This window comes from Musa acuminata, chromosome BXJ1-1 (genome assembly GCF_036884655.1).
Source record: "Musa acuminata AAA Group cultivar baxijiao chromosome BXJ1-1, Cavendish_Baxijiao_AAA, whole genome shotgun sequence".
In the NCBI taxonomy this organism is placed as follows: Eukaryota; Viridiplantae; Streptophyta; class Magnoliopsida; order Zingiberales; family Musaceae; genus Musa; species Musa acuminata.
Window position 1 is genome coordinate 32957570 of NC_088327.1, and position 20289 is coordinate 32977858.

At 33.2% G+C, this 20289-nt stretch overlaps 1 protein-coding gene across 2 annotated transcripts; it reads right to left on the reverse strand.

Annotated features, from left to right (window-relative positions):
- Window positions 1–3767: 3767 nt before the first annotated feature.
- LOC103974440 (B3 domain-containing protein Os05g0481400) lies at window positions 3768–11034 on the reverse strand. 2 transcript variants are annotated; one of them, XM_009389276.3, is made up of 7 exons: window positions 10825–11034; window positions 7161–7226; window positions 6630–6728; window positions 5441–5475; window positions 5199–5370; window positions 4908–5114; window positions 3768–4192 (listed from the first exon to the last, which is right to left on the reverse strand). In XM_009389276.3, the coding sequence occupies exons 1-7, from the start codon at window positions 10894–10896 to the stop codon at window positions 4007–4009; spliced, it is 837 nt and encodes a 278-aa protein (XP_009387551.2). In that variant the 5' UTR covers window positions 10897–11034; the 3' UTR covers window positions 3768–4006. The 2 variants fall into 2 exon arrangements, with proteins under 2 accessions (XP_009387551.2, XP_065046286.1); XM_065190214.1 differs by lacking the exon at window positions 7161–7226.
- Between the last annotated feature and the right edge of the window lie 9255 nt (window positions 11035–20289).

Consider the following 20289-nt stretch of genomic DNA (forward strand, 5'->3'; position numbering starts at 1 on the left):
TATATATGACATGATACATACTCTTTTTGCTAATTATTTATTTAGTATTTTTCTCACTTTATATTGCTTATTGTATGTATTATGATGTCCATGGATCTGTGTAATGAGAATCAAATCATGATGAGGTCACAATAATTAGATCGATTCACCTTTAAACACAAACCCTAAATAATCTCGGTCATAGGTCACTCGAGAGGGACATCAAGATGACCGGATAGATTGGTGTGCTATATACCCATCCATATGATAGAGGCGACTAGTCTCATAGCTGCTTGTGCAAGGATACTAGGGATATCGCGTAATTGCTCATTGGAGAATATGTTCACTGATTGATCTACTCACGGAATGTTGGATAGTTGATGATATCTCATTGTCAAATAGCGATTTCATCATCCCAATGGTGTATTTAGTCTTTAGACTTCAGATACCAAAGATGTCCTATATGAGTACTCCACTCTTTGATACCAAACTTATATGCTTGGAAGTTCTAGATCTAGCATAGCTAGTCATCGGGAGTGACAACCAACCTTATGAGGGTTATTGAGTATCAATAGATGATCATCCTCTTTCGATATCATGAGAGAAATATCTCATATGTTTTTACTTAAGCAAATCCCTAGCCATGGTCATTTGAATGAAGAGAGAAAGAGTTCTCCGAGAGAATTCGATTAGAGCGAGACTCGAGTAGATTTTGTATGGGCCTAATAGCACCATGCCCGGTATACGATATCTAGGATATTAGATAGATGAATGACTCTAGATACATAGTAATTGAGGACAGATAGGTCTAATGGATTTGATTCCCCTATATCCTCTAGGGACTACGATGTAATGACCTAGTACGTTCGCAATCGATGAGTCGAGAGAATTATTATGGAGACAATAATTTATTGAGCCAGAAGGAGTTTTGATAAGTATGACTCATCACCAACTCGATATTAGGCCTAGAGGGTCACACACATATGGTAAGTGTTCCAACGAGTAGAGGTTCAAATATAAGATATCTACTTGAGCTCATATCTTATTATATATCCATAAGCCCCTAAATTATTGGATCCTATAGATTATTGGGTAGAGACCCACTAATCTAAGTGGCTTGGATAGTTAGATGGAGATCTAGTACCCAATTGGGCATGATTCATTAGGGTTAAGTTACTATAGGGCTTCTATAAATATGAGGGAACCAAAGAGCCATAGGTCATTTCGCTGCCACCTCCTATTCTCCTTTCTCTTCTCCTCCTCCTCAATCAGTAGCCTATATTTGGGGCTTGTGGATAGCAAGAAGGGTCGGCCCCTTTTTTATTGTGTGGTGCGCACAGCGAAGAGATTTGGGCAGTGATTTCAAGAGCGTCTTCGTAGCCCCTGCCATGTGAATTACTATTGGAGAGGAAGATAGTTGACTTTCTTCATCCTGTCCCACATATCTATAGGATTTCAAGGATATACGATCTCCCTAGATAACACACATCCCTTAACATGTGCATTTTTCGATTTCGTAGGTTTTTGCGCATAAATCTTCATATGACGATAAGAGACTATTTTTCTATAGAAATCTAAATTTTTTTTTTTTTTCTTCTTATGCTCATGTGATATGTAGATTTTTAAGGGAAGAGATGTAGAGAGGAAGTAGAGTCACGATAGTAGATGGTAGGGGGGAGGGGCATTTAAAGAAAGTAAGAAAAGTTGACGACTTTTGTGGTGATGGAAAACGTATGTGACCATAATTGTAACACATATCAAATCTACATTAAAAGTATATTTTTAGCCATGGTTTGAAAAAATTATAACTAATATGTTGTAGTGTAAAGTATAAATTATTATAATGTAAGGAATTGTTGTTTCTCACTCTTGATAGTATATATATATATATATAACAATTGGACTGTCAGATACGTACAAAACTTGGGATAAATAGAACTAATTTGAAAATATATGAATACTTAAAGCAATGTATATGATACTTTATCATATCCAAACACTAAAATAATATGCTTACCTTGATTTTTATTGTTCAAAAATAATAATTAAATTATTTCAAAAAAAAGTGGACGAGTAAATCAACCATATAAGCCCTAAAGAAAGAGTCAAATTTTGGTTATTTAATCGTACAATAAAAACAAAATCTTTCCTTTTTATTTTATTTTTTTTAAAGATAGTCTTACTTCAAAATTATTCAAATATAATCCATCTGCTACATTTCTATATAGTCAGTCCATTTCATTTATCATACAGTTGGTTCTACTGTCGTCTTCACATTCACAATTACACAAAACTTAAGACACAATCATAATCTTCTGCTCAAAGGTTTAAGTCACACACACACATTAGGTTTTCTATCATCCCATATACTTTGCACTCCCGCTTGTTTACTTCACTATCATGCAAAGGACTTGCTGTTGGATACTTTATTATTGTGTCAAGAACTCTTCATCTATTTCTTGAAGGCTAAAACTGATATCTTGTAGGCAAGTCAACTAAGCAAGTCAACAAGCAGCCGATCATAACAAACAGTCTCGTACTAAGCATCCCATTTGCTAGCTTGGTAAAAATAAGCGGACACGATTTCGATGGTCATGTCATGTTCACCAACTTCCTTATTGGGCCCATAGAAAGTTGAGATGATGGCATGGGGGTTTAAATTTTAGGGTTTATCAAAAGCAGTTCTGATCGATCTTTCAATTGATCTTTCTCTTTGTCTCTAAACTCGAGACTCACTCCTTATCTCGATAAGGATGAGCAATCATCACCGACGACGACGATAGCTCAACACACATTTAAAAAAGAGCATCCTCCTCAGGTAGAAAATCCTAACACCTTTTTTTTCTCTAATATTACCCATAATATGTCTAACATAATTTATATTAAACCTTGTCATTCTAAATAATAAAAATATTAATCTAATCCTAAAATTACTTATCGTTACAATGGATCCTCAATCTACACCAAGAGAATGCTTTAAACAAGCACTCCACAAAATTATTAAGATTCGAAAAAGATGGTATAAGTCATAAAAGAACAATCTTATGTTATGACTCTAGCTAGGAAAGTCATAATTGAGAGGGGCATTCATGTTAACCTACCTAGCCGACCCCTATTAAAGAGGCGAAGAGGTCAAGTAGGATTAGAAAATTATTTCTTAAAAAAGCATTTGCAATGGATCCTCAATCTACACCAAGAGAATGCTTTAAACAAGCACTCCACAAAATTATTAAGATTCGAAAAAGATGGTATAAGTCATAAAAGAATAATCTTATGTTATGACTCTAGCTAGGAGAGTCCTAATTGAGAGGGGCATTAATGTTAACCTACCTAGCCGACCCATATTAAAGAGGTGAAGAGGTCAGCTAGGATTAGAAAATTATTTCTTAAAGAAGCATTTGGAGTTGTAAAGAAAGATGAGTCTTAAATATGAGTTCTATTAGGAGTTGTTCTTAAAAAACATTATGAATTGTAAAGGAATAAAAGTCCTGAGTAAGAGTTCTATTAGAAGTTAGGATTTAGAAGCCCTATAAATAGTTATGTATTCATCCTCTTTTAATAAGCAATAGATGAATCTTTTCTATAGCCCTTGAGCAGCAATTTGAAGAAAGAAACCCCTGTAGAGTTCCAAGGATACCGATCTCCTAAAAAGATCAACTCTAAGTTTAGAATTTGCAAAGATTCTAACATCTTATCTCAAAATCACTCCAACTACTTCCTGTATCACTTCAACATTAAAAAAAAAAAATCATTATCAAAGCCCAAATCGGCTACAGGAAGACTGTATATAACATAAAAAACATATCTTTCATTTCCCTCCAGGAGTTCATACAGTCGTTCACTGATAGATCACTAGTGTCAACCAAGCCAGTAAGCATCAAATCAACTCAACCGCAATCTATTCCAGGTTGCAACCTCACTGCAGCTTGATAACCACGTCACACATTCTACAGGCCAATAAAATGTTTCCAAAATGGACTGACATGAATGCCAGAATATATGATCTATCTTTCTTTATAATGACAATCTAACTGTAGGCAGATTTTTTAGTCTTTGCGGGTTTTCTTCTAGAGCCAGATCTTGTTTTGAGACTTTGAGAAGCAAGTAACTGCTCCGGAGATTCTTCTGTTCCCTGTGATTCTGTGCCTTCTGTATGCCTATTCGTAATCTTATCCTCGTGAGCTTCACTATCAATGGCTTTTATAATGTAAATCTGCAATCACATAATTAATGTCATGAACTTGATGCAGTTGTGATAATCAAACAAGAAATGGCTTCACTATCAATGGTTGATAATTAATATCAACCAACACCCGAGATATGGACAACTCTACCCAAGTCTAACTCCAGTTATAAGTATATACTACAACAGTACTTGATGCAGTAAATGTCATGAACATTGATGTAGGTGTGGCAGCATCCGGTTGTCATCTCGGTAGAGTTCTTCGAATATCATTCATCAAAGTATGGTATCTTTGATATCTTGATCCGTCAGAATGATATCAGCTTCCAATAAGTAAAAGTTCTCCTTCGGTAATGTAATTAGATATGCTCAGATGTATGCTGCAAAAACTGGAGTGACATAAAATGGATTCACTACCTACCGAATTAAATTTTCACAAGAGCAGACCCTTTCCCTTTTTTACTGTAAACTTTCATTTAGTGTTATTTAAGTCCAACAATCAGATTAGTTTGCTATTCATGACAATTCAATTTTGATCCTGCTACAAGACAAATATTCAAGTGTGTACATATTGATTCCTACTAGTTAAATGGTTTCAGATATAATATTATGAAAGGCAAGAATTATCAGTCCTAGTGGTATTCAATATATAATAGTTGAGAGCATTCAAGTCCAGTTTAATATGCAAACTGATCAGTAAATTGACAGACAAAAGATGAGAGCATAAAGGTGCACAGAAAGTTACCTTAAATCTAGCTGGTTCCCTTAACTCAAATACCAAGACATCACCATCTTCCAAATTGTGTTCCATAGCAAAACCTCTCCATCCACCACTTAGACCAGTCCGGTTTCCGATGTAGATGGCATCAAATTCATTTCCATTCTCATCTTCCAGTACCATTTTCAGTTCATATGGAGGAAGATGTTCCTTGCAAAACCTCGTCGGAAGACCCTTATTACAGCATATAAACCCTTTTTATGCTTATCTTAGGCAACTATGATATATCTCAGCTTCATATTTAAGCAAACAACTTACAAGCCAAAAGCAACTAGACACATGCGATCGAACCATAGATTTGATAAAAGATGGGTAGATTGGATCTAGATTGCTTTGAAGTTCCTCAGCTTTCTCTACAGCACGATGTTGTTCTTCGTATGATGCAATTCTTCCGGTATACACCCTTCCACGTTGTTCACTCTTACAGTATCTGGTGAAAATGATATGCATCAAAGTAACATACTTCAAGAAACATTGCAGTAGAGATCAATAAGTGATACCTTCTGCGATGTGATCGAAGTTCTATATCATCCACCTGAGGAAAATTTCTTAGTAACTTTAATGAACTAGCTTTTGTAATTGGAAATTCTCAGCATGAGGTAATGGCAGAGAGCAATAATTAATTACAGGTGACAGGCTCCTCAGGTTCAAGAGAGGATTTGTAGTTTGTCATGACATGAACTTACCTTTCTTTCTAAGCCTCAGAGCTAAAGAGCTATACCACACCTTAGAGAGAAATCTGACCTTTTGCATATTAAATCAACTAAACAACACTGATGCTACACAAGGGAGATAACTCATTTATCATTAGTGGTGAAGTTGTGGTCGAGATGAACCTAACAATTTGCATTACTACACAAAATTGCTACCAATCTCCAAGAAGTATTGGAATTTCATTGGACCGGCTTGCAATGGTCGAGCATGCTGCTGCTATCAGTTGTTATGCACATAATATTAATATCAGTATTTGAATGGCACTGCAACAGGCTACAATCACCCTAAGTGTACCATACCCTACTTTTGGATATAAACATTCATGTGCTACTTTGAATTAGGTTAAGAATGATGGTGCTTCCATAAATCAGCCCCCTGCTAAAATCATTTAGCATTTTAAATAGGCAGTGAATTTCTGGCCAGACATTTCGGCCATAGACTAGGTAAAGGTACAACTTTACTTTTCCAACAATTGGTCTATTCATTCACAGTCATCTCCCAATCCAAAAGAAAATACACTAAGATCTAGAAAGCACCCATATTTTCTAGACCTCCTGTCTTTATAAAAAAAAAAAAATTGAACACCTTCCTTCTAATCCAAACTGGTAAAATAAACAAAAGGATCAAGTGCACATACAAAAATAAACAAAAGGATCAAGTGCACATACATGCATTGCATGGTATCTCAAAGAATAGCACTTGTAAGTTTAGTCTTCTGATATGCTGGATACGAGGATATGTGAAGACAACTTTTGTGCTTAATCCATGGGCTTAATTTTTTCAAAGATATTTGTATTTCTAGAAACTATTGAAGGATATGTTTTGGACTAAAATCCAGAGTCAAAACCGAACATCAGATGTCAAGATATACACTTGTGATGTGAACCTTTTTTTTCCTTTTTCCCACAAGCCATGCGTGTACTTGAATTAAGACACAAGCCTTGTTTTTCTTGTCATGATACGACACATTCTTACTTGATCACGATATGAAGGAACTAGATTTCTAGCTCTTGAGGAACGCCTTATTTCCATCTTTCCAAAATTTTTCTTCATTTTGGGGCTTGCACGAGGTTTCTGCAATTAAAAAAAACTAATGAACACAACAAGGTCTCATATAAACTTTAATTTAAGAGTATGGTTTCTACTAAAGATGCAAAAGACATCACATTTCAGAATTCATTTATATTGAATATTCAGATGCACAATCGTTGTATGTTTTTGCAGTGACCAACCAGGCACCAAGAAGCAAAATAACAAGAATGCTTTCAGTTCTCTAAACAAATGTCCTAATCTTCACATCAAATATCTGATCAATAATTCAACTGCATACTCAAGAATAAATAAAAAAATAATGTACTTCAGACATAAAAGTTCTTGAATAAGCTAAAAAAGTGCAATTGTGTTAGCAAGATTTTTCAAAATTTATAATCAATACATAATAAACAAGTTAATTTTCAATTGCAATAGAAGTAATAAACCGAACCTCAGGCTCATAGCTGAACTTACCAATAGCTTATGCTCGCACTTTGCAACTTCTAAGAGGCTTTTTGAGATACGTGATATCCCTAATTCCTTCTCCACCAAAGAGAATTAAAAATAATAATTATTAATTAATAGAGAGATACAACATGGAAACTATCTTTACCATGAATCATATCCATCTCACGTCTACAAGTGTAAGAATAATTATAAAAAAAAATGCTTTTCAGAGAAAATTTGTAACTACCAACATTCCCAAGGTTTTCCTCAACATGTGATTCAATACTAGTCATTTTATTCAGCACAAAATATGTTCATATCATTAAAATATATTATTCAGATTTTTTGGAATTTTTTTTTCAAGACAACTTGATCAATCCTCGTGGTTCTTCATGACCAACTGATCCAAGTAATGGTGAATTTATACCACATTATCCAATGGTCAGTTGGAAACACGGATCTCTTATTTACCACAAAATTAGTCATAAAACTTAGAATCCAGGTCACAAATTCCATCTAGATCCTTCTTTTAAAATATAATTAAATTTCCACAACAGTGTTAAGTCCAGAAAACAAGCAACAGCAAACGATTGTGTGTAAGAAATTGTGCATTTGACCTTACAGATAAAGAATAATTTCAGCTAAAATCTATGTTGTCCCTGAAGATATTGCACTAAAGCTCACAGATTCATGGTGGTGAAATTGTTTCCACATTAATTCAAGAATATATAGGCATCTCATTATGCACAAGCTATAATGAAGTATATCACCTAATAGTTAATATCAATTCAAGTTACAAGTTACAATGCCCAAGTTACAGTGTTCTAAAACTGGCAGGTTGCTTCCTGCTGCTAATAGTTAATATCAATTCAAGTTACAAGTTACAATGCCCAAGTTACAGTGTTCTAAAACTGGCAGGTTGCTTCCTACTGCTAGTCTGCTATCTATTCTCTTTTACATTGCTTTTCACACAGATCTATATATTATTCTTATATGGCATGTCACCTTCTTCCATGATAGGCACATAGGTATGAACCCAGCCTAATCATGGAATAGCACCCTTGTTCTGTGCTCTAGTCTCACTGTTCTATTTAGTTGTTGTGGCAAACAAAGACTTCCAATTTTCCTCCTCCGATTTACACAACTGCAGTGTAAATCTTAGTGACTTAGCATCTTACCAATTTTACCTATGTTTTCTCTGTTCTAAAAGGCAGATAAAAAGGTTGAGCTCATGCATCTCCCTCCTTGACATTCTAACTCGGAAATAAGCATTTTACTTTCTTGTGCAAGTCCAACAACTGACAGAAGTTGCCTTCCATTTCATGGTACCTCCATTTTGTTTGATAAATCTTATAATTGATATGTTTTATCTTGTTGTCATCCTCATAATGTTGAGAGGGTGGGCCTTGGTACAATAGTAAGATTGCTCCTTTGCAACCTAAGAGATCAAGATTTGAATCACGAAAATAGTCTCTTTAAATATTTAAAGGTAAGGCTGCGTGCATTAACCCCCTGCATTGGCGGGAGCCTCATGCACTCAAATGTTATACATAGAAAACTTCATAAGAATCAATTTGGTAATGTGAAAGTATATTAGCATTTTGTAGAAAAGCATTGAACTTAGAGGAGTAGGGAAAGAACAAAAATCTTTGAGGTGAATATGTGGAGAAATCCCTCTTACACCTGTGTGAGCAGATTTCCACTTTTGTCCACAACAATTTTCAGTATTTTTCTTTCTTATATTTTAACATCACAAGGAAAGTCTTTTTGTCATGAATTCCTTGGAATCTTATTGCAGTATGTTATTTCAAATAACCTCTTCTGAATACCATTAGAAGAATATTCAGCCAATATTGTTAATCCCAAGGTCTTCAATTTCGAATAATACCACCCAGTACGGGCGATACATATCGGTCCATCAGCAGACCAACATACAGACCGCTCGTTACCGGGCGGTTTATATATATATATATATATATATATATATATATATATATATATATATATATATATATATATATATATATATATAAGGTGATGTCACGTTGCGTCGGCAACATCACCTTTTATAAAAATATTTATATATAAAAAAATCTTTTATATATAAATATATATATATAATATTTTGGCGATGTTGCCGAGGCGACGTCGCCTCGATTTTCTGTGGCATCGCCCCGTGGGGAGAAGAGAGAAGCGACATTGCCGAAATTTTATTATATTATATATATATATATATATATATATATCGAACGGTATACCGCTCAGTATACAGTACCGTACTAAGCGAATGTCGAAACTTCAATACAGTACAATATTTCAATCCTTGGTTAATCCAATCATATTCTTGACCAAAAATATAATAGTTGCTCATTTATATCTGTACTAAATTCCTACATATTTTCTAGGTCATTCCTTGTCTTTATGCTATTCATATATACACTTACGATAATTAAAAATATTGCATTTTTTTTCATTCTACAATATCATTCACATGCATCTCATGTTTTCATTGTGAAATATGTTTGCTCCCATTTCTAATATCAATAAGTAGGTTTTTCGAGTTAAAATTATCATTCTGTAGTATTGAATAAGCAATTCTGGTCTGGCATACAATTGTTTGAATATGTGTTTGTGTTTCAGATTCCTATTCCACCATTCAAGCAATTATTAGCATCAGGCTAGAGAAAATTTTGAACTTTGTTAACTCATCTTACTTTGACTGGATCATATAGACCCCGTTTGTCACTGTTTATACTTACGAAAATGCTTATAAGAAAAACTACCTATATTTACAAGCTCATTTGTTGGTTTCTTTTTATAAAAGCACTTTTAAAGATAAGGTTGTTCGAAGAAATTCAAATAGAGTAGAGATGAGTTTGCAACTTCTACATAGGAATAAGCTTTCACAAGATATGTCAAATGCAAAGAATTAATAACTTGTAAAAAAAAACACTAGATTATCAGCATCTACTTTGTTTAGAAACTCCATTACAAACAAGTCACCAAACAATCTATCTTTCCCTTTTTTATTTTTGAAATGTCCAAATATACATTTTGAATTTCCAATTAGTTATGTTCTTTGGATAGTTGATCGACAATTCAGCAAACTTTGTCTGGTGGAATGCAACACGTCCATGATTAGATGCAAGATTGGAATTGAAAATCATACAAAATCTATTTACATTACGTTCAAGCTTGGAGTAACAGAAAAGAAACGTCTGGATTTTTCAAAGATAAAGATAGGATTTAATTCTCATTGCAGCTACACTCATAAGCCATTTGGCCATATACTTTTAGCTATAATGATGTATGGTTTCCTTCCACCGATAAGTAAAGCCATCTACTTTCCAGAAGATCCCATTAATCCTTTCCAGAGACTACCCGGCTCATTTGAGGCCTAAAAGAATCATCTACAAACCTAAAAGAAGAGCAAAACCGTGTAAAAGTGATCGATATAAGGCGTTTAATTACCAAAAGCACATGTTATAATCGTTATACAGCGTCAAAACTCTACCAAATGCAACAAAGTTCATCTTTTTTTGTCTGTTCAAGGAAAAGACACTTGATCAAACAGAGAAGATCTTATCTGTTCTAGAATGAACGGAGCTAAAACGAAGAAAAGAAAAAGAGATGAAGAATGAACCAAGCAGGGCGTGTACCATTTGCTCTTCCCGTTCATTAGGAGAGTTACCTCGAGATGCTTAAGGTTTTGCTTAACTCTCTGCCTCCGGAGCTCTTCATACGAGTTTGGATCGGCAGCCATTTGCTATTCTGTCAGATGAGGTGGTTGGGCTTAGCAGCCAAAGCCTGAGCTCATGGAGTGCTTGTTGTGGCGTCCTCGCACACTCCTTTGGGGCCAACAACGCGCAACAGTGGAGAAGAAAAGAAGAGAAAGCAAGGCGTCGAGAGTTGAGACGGAGTTTGAAATTTGAACCCCCCCACCATGGAAGCGTCTTGTCTTGTTCTGGTGCTGATTGATACATGCATCGCGGTCCGTCCGATTGCCTACCGAAGGTTGTGATGTTAGAACGGGGCTTTTATTTTGTATTTTGGGTTTGCCACCCGTTTGACGGGATACCTGCCTTCTAATTGGTGACAGGAGACGTACGTTGTCGGGTAATGTGTTTAACGATGAAGAAGGAATGGGGGTGGGGTGGGGTTTCCTAGAGTTCTTTAAAGGGCAGGGGGTGACGGGGAACTGCTTCGGGTCCCATGAAGCTCCTCCCGACTGTTGTGAGAGGAGGGCATTAGGGGAAGTTCTCTGAAGCACAGTATACGTCTTTCATTAATTAATAGAGGGAATTGAAGCAATGAGGCAGTCAAAGATGGCATGCTGATGCAAGTTGGGGGGAGTAAATACAGTCAAAGTTGGTACATCGTAAATATTATACTTTATGTCAATCGTGAATCAGTATTCATTGCAGAAATAATTTGGACCGTCATTTGATATAATATATTTTTTTTATTTTTTTATTTTTCAAGGAATAACTTGGACCCAACTTAAAAGAGATGAGCTAAATAAGTAACTGATCGGCTACTTATAATACGTACTTTACTTGTGTTTTGAAATCTCATTGTATTGAATAATTTTTCTAGGAAATATTCATATCTTTCAAATACTCTTAATTCAAAAAATATCTAAACTACATCGCCACTGTCTCCTCCGTCATCGTTCGTTGCATATGCCTGTCAACGTTACCTCTTTCTCCCACTGTCAGACCCTATCGACAGTGAAGAGGAGAGGAGAGAAAGGGAAAAGAAAAAGAATGCTGAAAGAAGGAGAGGGCAGGTGATAGGGAAGGAGGAGTGAGAAGAGAGTGAGTGACAATGACGAAGGGGGAAATGAAGGGATGAGACATGGGGAAGGATAGGTGACAGGAGAGGAGGAGGGGGTTGGGGGAAGGAAGAAGGGCGGACTACCGTGATGTTAGAGGTGTGGCAGTTTTGATAATTTTTTTTGAATTAGATGATCCTTCTATTAAGAAAAAAACTAAGATGAGAATATTATTTGAAAAATATGAAAATCGTCTTATTACTGCATTCATGGATTAGAATAAAAAAAAATGAAGCTGAGTTTTTTCTTCTCGTTCCTTATATAAGGTGAATAAAAAAAATTTTATGGACACCTTCTTAATGTAATATTTTTTTATTTTTGAATTATTTATGATATTCATGATTTTTATTTGATTATTTTATTTAATAAAAAATATTTTAATATAAAATTATTAAATGAATTCTTATTAGCAGCAGCAGCAGCATCTCACCAATAAAAAAGGGAGCTCCAACAAAAGAAGACTGACCTCCAATGCTTTGCAACTATTACCGAGTCTTCAACCTTATATTCCTCCACATTCATTCAATGCAAGGCAATGGCTACATAAACGACGACTTCCTCCAAATAGTGACAAGAAAATAACAACTGCGCCCACCTGAGCTGCAACGAACTACTTTCTTCCCCCTCTTACGAAAGATTCCTCTTTGTCTTTTGTTTCTTTGGCTTGGGTTCACAACCTACGAATGGAGACTGGCCTTTGGAAATCAGAAAAGGAGAAAGAAATATTGGAATTAGATGTAAAAAATGACTGGCATTGTGATTGTTAGTGGACAATTTTCAAAATAACCCAAACATAGAACCTTATAAAACTAAATTAGAAGCCACAAACTGTTCAAAAATACAAGCAGCTAATGCACATTAATTTGAAGAGGAAAACTCCACAATTAAGTATCAAGACCTTCCACACTGGCAGAATCATCTATTCATATGATGTTCCCATCTTTTGCAAGCTCAATTGAGTTATTGACGGCAATCAAAAAAGGCTAATCATATGTTACTAAGTGCCATGATGGGACTACAACTGCTAAAATTAGATACAGGTTGCTACGAACTGAAAAAGATTAGAAATACGTCACTATCAAACAATCGTGGTCATGTTTTATGACAACATTTCATGGATAGATTCATAAACTTTCAAGATTACAATAGTTTGAAATTTCTTTGATGCATCAATAACCTACACAAAAGTAATTTGATTTACATAATAGTGACATGAGAGCATTGAAAACATTTGAGATTCTCACTAGATTAGATCAGGTTTCTTAGCAGTCTTATGATAAGTTTTTAAACTGGCTAGCAAGTAATATATGATTGAATCTCAACCTTTATTAAAGATTCTGTGTCTCCATGATAATGCTCTTACACCATCTGTTTGGAGAATAATTTATGCATTCCTCCAAATTTCAATAGGTTTATAATCAACAAGCAGTGCATACACATCACATATATATAGGACTACAAGAAGAAATTGCATGCTCAACAAAAAGACATTATAAAATAAAGAAAGACCAGTGTTTGATTTCAAATCAAGTTCAACTAGCATAAGACACAAGATAGCTAATTGGATTTCTCTATTCTTATTCAGCTTTATACATTTCACTTCTTCCATTTTATACATTATTAAAGTTGCTATATACAATGAAGATTTCAATTTAAATAAAAAGTGTTAAAATAATATAGTCTTGTGCATAAAATTCAATTGATCCTAATATTTATATTGCCTCACTCTTATGATGAATAATTCATCCATCTACACATTACTTCAATAATGCAAAATTTATTTTTTTTACGAATAATGAAATGTTAGTCCATCACGTTTCGAAGACAACTTCTTATTGGCCTAACGATCTTCCTTCTTTTAACGACAATGTAATTTTTTGCACTAGCATATAAAGAGATTGCTTCAACATCATCTATATATAAAGAGATAGCATATAAAATTTAATTGACCCTAATCTTTATATTGCCTCACTCTTGTGATGAATAATTCATCCATCTATACATTACTTCAATAATGCAAAATATATTTTTTTTACGAATAATGAAATGTTAGTCCATCACGTTTCGAAGACAACTTCTTATTAGTCTAACAATCTTCCTTCTTTTAACGACAATGCAATTTTTTGCACTAGCATATAAAGAGATTACTCCAACATCATCTTGAGAATTAGAATAATTAGCTAAAATCTTATATTAGTAATTGATAGAAATAATAGAAGATAAGAACAATAATTGAAGAAGCTTTATTGTAGAAATGAAATAGCTTTAGCTTGAATACATTAACATGTTCCTCTCCTATTTATAGGATTAGGAGGAAGGATTTTCCTCAACAGAATAGAGGATTTTCCTCAACAGAATAGAGAAATTTCTTCATATAGTTAGGAAAATCTTATCTTCTATCATGCCCCCGCAAGATGGTGCTCCTGACAAGGATACCAATCTTGGATCGATGCAAAGAATTGTTTACAAGCGAGAGGCTTCATGAGTAAGATAAGTGTAGATCGCTGCTGCTGCTGCGATTGCTGTTGCTGTGATGGCACAGGCGTTCCCTTCATTCTCTAAGTCTGCCGAATGTTGACAGATCAGCGAAGACTACCACGGTGAGGAAGATGAGGATTGACCACGGAGCCTCTTAGGAATGCAACGGCATTGATCGCTGGCCGAAGGGTGAAGCTTCACTTTTCTCAGCGACGTTGGTCGTTGGCCGAAGGCAAGAGCGAAGCTTCGCTTTTCTCAACGACGTTGGTCGTGGTTGCGATTACGACGGCTGCGACGGTAGAGAAGAAATCTACAGCAATGTTGCAGTGATGCTACTACAGCAAAGGAGGAAACTGCAATAGAGGAGGAAGTTGTAGCAGAAGAGGAAGGAAAATAGCTACAACGAGGAAGAAAGGTGGGGCAGTGCTGATGAGCAGCACTAGAGATGCCGTAGCGGAAGGGAACGGACGTTGGCGCAGAGTGGCAACACCAATGATGAATTGGCAGCGAGAAGAGAGCTTGCTCTAGGCAAGCGGCTCTGATACCATGATAGAATGAGAGAATGAAGAATGAAATTATAAGGATAAAGCAAAAAGGCACACTTCAAGTAGTATCATCATGTGAAGTCTATTTATAGATAGTGAAAGAGGATATTTCTTTAACTGAGTAGAGAGATTTCCTCATGCAGTTGAGGAAATCTCATCTGCTATGCAGTTGAGAATATCTCTCTTTTATCAGAGAAAATCTCTCTGTTATCATAACTATATGATAAGATTTTCCTCATATAGTTAGAAAAATCTTATCTTCCGCAAGATGGTGCTCCTGACAAGGATACCAATCTTGGATCGATGCAAAGAATTGTTTACAAGCGGGAGGCTTCATGAGTAAGATAAGTGTAGATCGCTGCTGCTGCTGCTGCGATTGCTGTTGCTGTGATGGCACAGGCGTTCCCTTCATTCTCCTTAAGTCTGCCGAATGTTGACAGATCAGCGAAGACTACCACGGTGAGGAAGATGAGGATTGACCACGGAGCCTCTTAGGAATGCAACGGCATTGATCGCTGGCCGAAGGGTGAAGCTTCACTTTTCTCAGCGACGTTGGTCGTTGGCCGAAGGCAAGAGCGAAGCTTCGCTTTTCTCAACGACGTTGGTCGTGGTTTCGATTACGACGGCTGCGACGGTAGAAAAGAAATCTACAGTAATGTTGCAGTGATGCTACTATAGCAAAGGAGGAAACTGCAACAGAGGAGGAAGCTGTAGCAGAAGAGGAAGCTGTAGTAGAAGAGGAAGGAAAATAGCTACAACGAGGAAGAAAGGTGGGGCAGTGCTGATGAGCAGCACTAGAGATGCCGTAGCGGAAGGGAACGAACGTTGGCGCAGAGTGGCAACACCAATGATGAATTGGCAGCAAGAAGAGAGCTTGCTCTAGGCAAGTGGTTCTGATACCATGATAGAAATAATAGAAGATAAGAACAATAATTGAAGAAGCTTTATTGTAGAAATGAAATAGCTTTAGCTTGAATACATTAACATGTTCCTCTCCTATTTATAGGATTAGGAGGGAGGATTTTCCTCAACAGAATAGAGGATTTTCCTCAATAGAATAGAGAAATTTCCTCATATAGTTAGGAAAATCTTATCTTCTATCAGTAATAATATAGTTTCACTTACTGAAGATATTTGGAATAATATATGATCACGAATTATGCATGTTTCGAATTTTGCATTATTGAAGTAATGTGTAGATGGATGAATTATTCATCACAAGAGTGAGGCAATATAAAGATTAGGGTCAATTGAATTTTATGCATAAAGCTATATTATTTTAATAATTTTCATGTAAACTGAAATCTTAATTGTATATAGCAACTTCCGTAGTATCTAATAATGTATAAAATGGAAGAAGTGAAATATATAAAAGTTGAATAAAGAATCGTGATAGCATATAATTTATAAACTATGCTTGTTATATCAATAAAGTAAATATTTTATAAGAATATTATCATCTTTTGACATGATACTTATAGTTTATATAACACTATTAAGATTTAAATTAAAAAAAAATTATTTCATATCTTTCAAGTGCATAAAAGTAACTAAGAGAAGAATTAAAGTTTATTTTATGAATTACTAATTAATAACTTAGTAATTTAATATGTTATGCTCTTCTTGCGATGAAGTATATAAAGTATGGTGTAAAACTCTCCATTCATAGAATTCTTATTTGAAAAGAGACCCAACTTAATTTTTTATGTTATCAATTTAGTATTCTTGTAATATGTAAAAATCTAAATGTGGATTGAAAATTCTCAATATTACAATTTTATATTTGAATAATATCTTGTTTACCTTGTTCAGGAATATAGTTGATGATCCTCTTCGTACAAGTTAAAAATATTAAAATACAGATGTATTGATTATCAACTTGACTTTTTCGACTCCTTTGTTGATTATTTTATATCAAAAGAATAATATTTTAAAATAAAAATATATTATCTCATGATAATTTAAATCAAAATATGATGTTATCAATATTGTATTTATTGATAATAAACCTGAAAATATTTGTAATAATTTATCTTTGCTTTTATGTTAATTCTTTTACTCAAATCCTAAAAAAGATAAATTTTAGTAATGTATTGTTAAAAGGAGTGAACTAAAATGTCAAACATATTTAAAATCTAAAATGTCTCAATTGTATAAAAATTTTACAAAACTTTAGTTTTACCTACTCTAAGATTATAACCACTTAAAGATCAGGATGAGTTTATTTTAATGGTCCAATGCTAGTTTATCATAGGCAACTAATAAGGTATTTATACTTTCTTTTTATAGCAATTTTTTAACTCATTACCAACTAGTGATTTGAAATTAAAATTTTTTCATTTAACTATCATGTAAGTTATTCATCATTAAGAAATAAGAGCTTAGAATATTGTTATAATATAATAGAGTGAGGATTTTGTGTGTTGGTCTACTTTTGTAGTAGAAATTGGAACTGTCTCACGAATTATCAATTTATGGCAATAGACTATATAATTAAATAATATTGAGAAACAATACATTATATTGGAACAATTATGTAATATAATGACATAACAATATTTTATGTGGTAATAGTTATATCCAACATTCTTTTCAAGAAAACATAGAACTGATTGTTATAATAATATTTTTCATGGATGAAAGTTAATATTTGAAATTTCATTTGCGTTATCTTTTCTACAAGTTCACATTTAACCATTTCAATTTTATCGATAATATTTAAGAGACATGTATATTAATAATTTTTAGATCATCTCGAAGTAAAATAATGACAACGCAAAATGCATTACAGTTTATTGTTTATAATATTAAGACAATGAGCTTATAGGTGTATAGGGACTACAGGATTATGTAGATGAGTAATGATAAAAGGTTTTATATCGAATGATTTGATGTAATCTCCAACTATAGCCTCTTTGATAGCAATGGCTAAAGAACAAAATTAATTCAATTAGTAAAATATTTTGAAACAAGATCTAAATTTTAACAAGCATACGAAGCAATAAAAACTATAGTTGAATATAGCAAAATTAGTAAAAGAAACAAGCTTTTAGATTTGCATGAAAAGAATTGAAGATAACTCTTCACGTAACATATTTCCCATATTGTTCACATTTAGTAGAACTTGGAGTTATTTATCATTAGTTTTAATATCAAAACTATAATAATGCTGGACCCTACTTTATTTAAAATACTATAAACAAATAAATAATAATTATTACTAACCTAAGATTTTTGTCAACTTTTCTAATGCTGAAAATGATGTTGGAGCAAGCTCATCAGACGCTACCGGAAAAAATTACATTGTCGTTAAGAGGAGGAAGACCATCATACTAATGAGAAGTTGTCTTAGAAATATGATGGGCCAACACTTGATTATTTGTAATATTGAAGTAATATTTGATGAATTGTTCGTCACAAGAGTGAGTTGCTTTAAAGATTAGGAACAATTAAACATTATGCATAAGGTTTTAGTTTTTGAAACTCACCATGGTCGTCTAGAAACTGAAATCTTCATTGTATATTGTAACTTTCTTTTTTTGCAATAATATATCTCATGGTAGAATTGAAATGTATATAAATTAAATAAAGAATTGTGACCTGATACACTATGCTTATTATATTTATTAATTAAATATTTTATAGAAATAATGTAATCATTTAACATAATGCTTATACTTTATGTAACAATCTAAGATTGTTGTACGGTAAGTTAAAAAAAATCTATTCCATATCCTTCAAGTGCATAAATATAATTGAGAGAGGAATAAGCATCTCTTTTGTAAATTAGTTAGTAATCCTTTAGCCATCCAATACTTTATGTTATTTTTGGTATCAATTACACGAAGCATGGTTCTAAACTCCACATAGAGAAATCTTATTTAAAAATAGAACCAACTTAATTTTTTTGACGATCAACTTTCTTGTAATTTTTGAAAATCTAAACATAATGCAAAAATTCTCACTCTTAGAAATGATGATTTGAATAATATCTTATTCACCTTCTCCATGAACCTAGTTGATGATCCTCTTCGTACAAGTTAAAAATATCAAAATGTGGATGAAATTATTGTCAATTTGACTTATTAGAGATGTTTGTTCATTTTTTTATATTAAAAGTATAAAACATTTTAATAAACATCAAGTATATCATGATAATTTGAGTCATAATATGATGTTATCACAATTTTAAACAAGCATGGTAAAGTTAGAAATATTTGTAAAAAAATATTTTTCATTTTGTGTTAATTTGTTTCCCTCATGCTAAATAACAGAGATAAATTTTAATAATCAAGTGTATAAAGGTGTGAACTAAAAAGTCAAACATAATCAAAATCTAAGAAGACAAATTTGATATTTTATTAAAATATCATAAATATTTGTTTTGCCAACATTGACATTACAATCACTTAAATTTTAAGATCAGTAAATTCTAATGCTCTAAGATTATTTTATTATAGGTAAATTATAATGTATTGAGAATTTCTTTTTATAGAAATGTTTCGACTTGGTAAATGCTAGTGACTTGAACTAAGAATTTGTTCATTTAACTAGTGACTACATTATTCATTATCAAAACCTAGTAGCTAATAATATAATTATACTTTAATAAAGTTAGTGTTATGTACATTGCTTTGCATTTGTAGAGGAAATTGAAAATCTACCCCTATTACAAGAATTGCACATTTATAATAATAAACTATATAATTGAATAATTTCAAAAAAAATATCCATCTTGTTGGAAAATTTCTATAACATAATGATATAACTTTATTTCATGTGGTAATAGTGATGTCAAAACTTCTTTTCTTATAAACTTGGATGTTTCTATTTCTAGAAATAGAAATAGAGCATTCTTTGATATAATAATACTTGTCATGATTATGGACAATCTATAACTGCTCAAAATTGAGATGTATAATTTCATTTGGGTCATTTTTTCCTCAAGTTGACATCTAACAAAATTAATTTTATCAATAGTATTAGAGACTTTTATTTTATCATTTTTTATTCATCACATATTATGATAATGATAATGCATAATGTATTAAAATTTATTTTTTATGATATTAGAAAAAATTAGCTTAAGGAGATGTAAGGTGTAATGGATTATAACGGGGAGGTATGATTAAAGGTTTAATATCAAAAGATATGATCTCATCTCCAACTATCGCCTCTTTGATAGCAATAGATAAAAAATAAAAGTAATTCATGTTAGTAAAATATTTTGAAAGAAGATTTAAATTTTAATAATCATATGATATTATATAAAATGTTGAATAATACAGCATAATTAGTT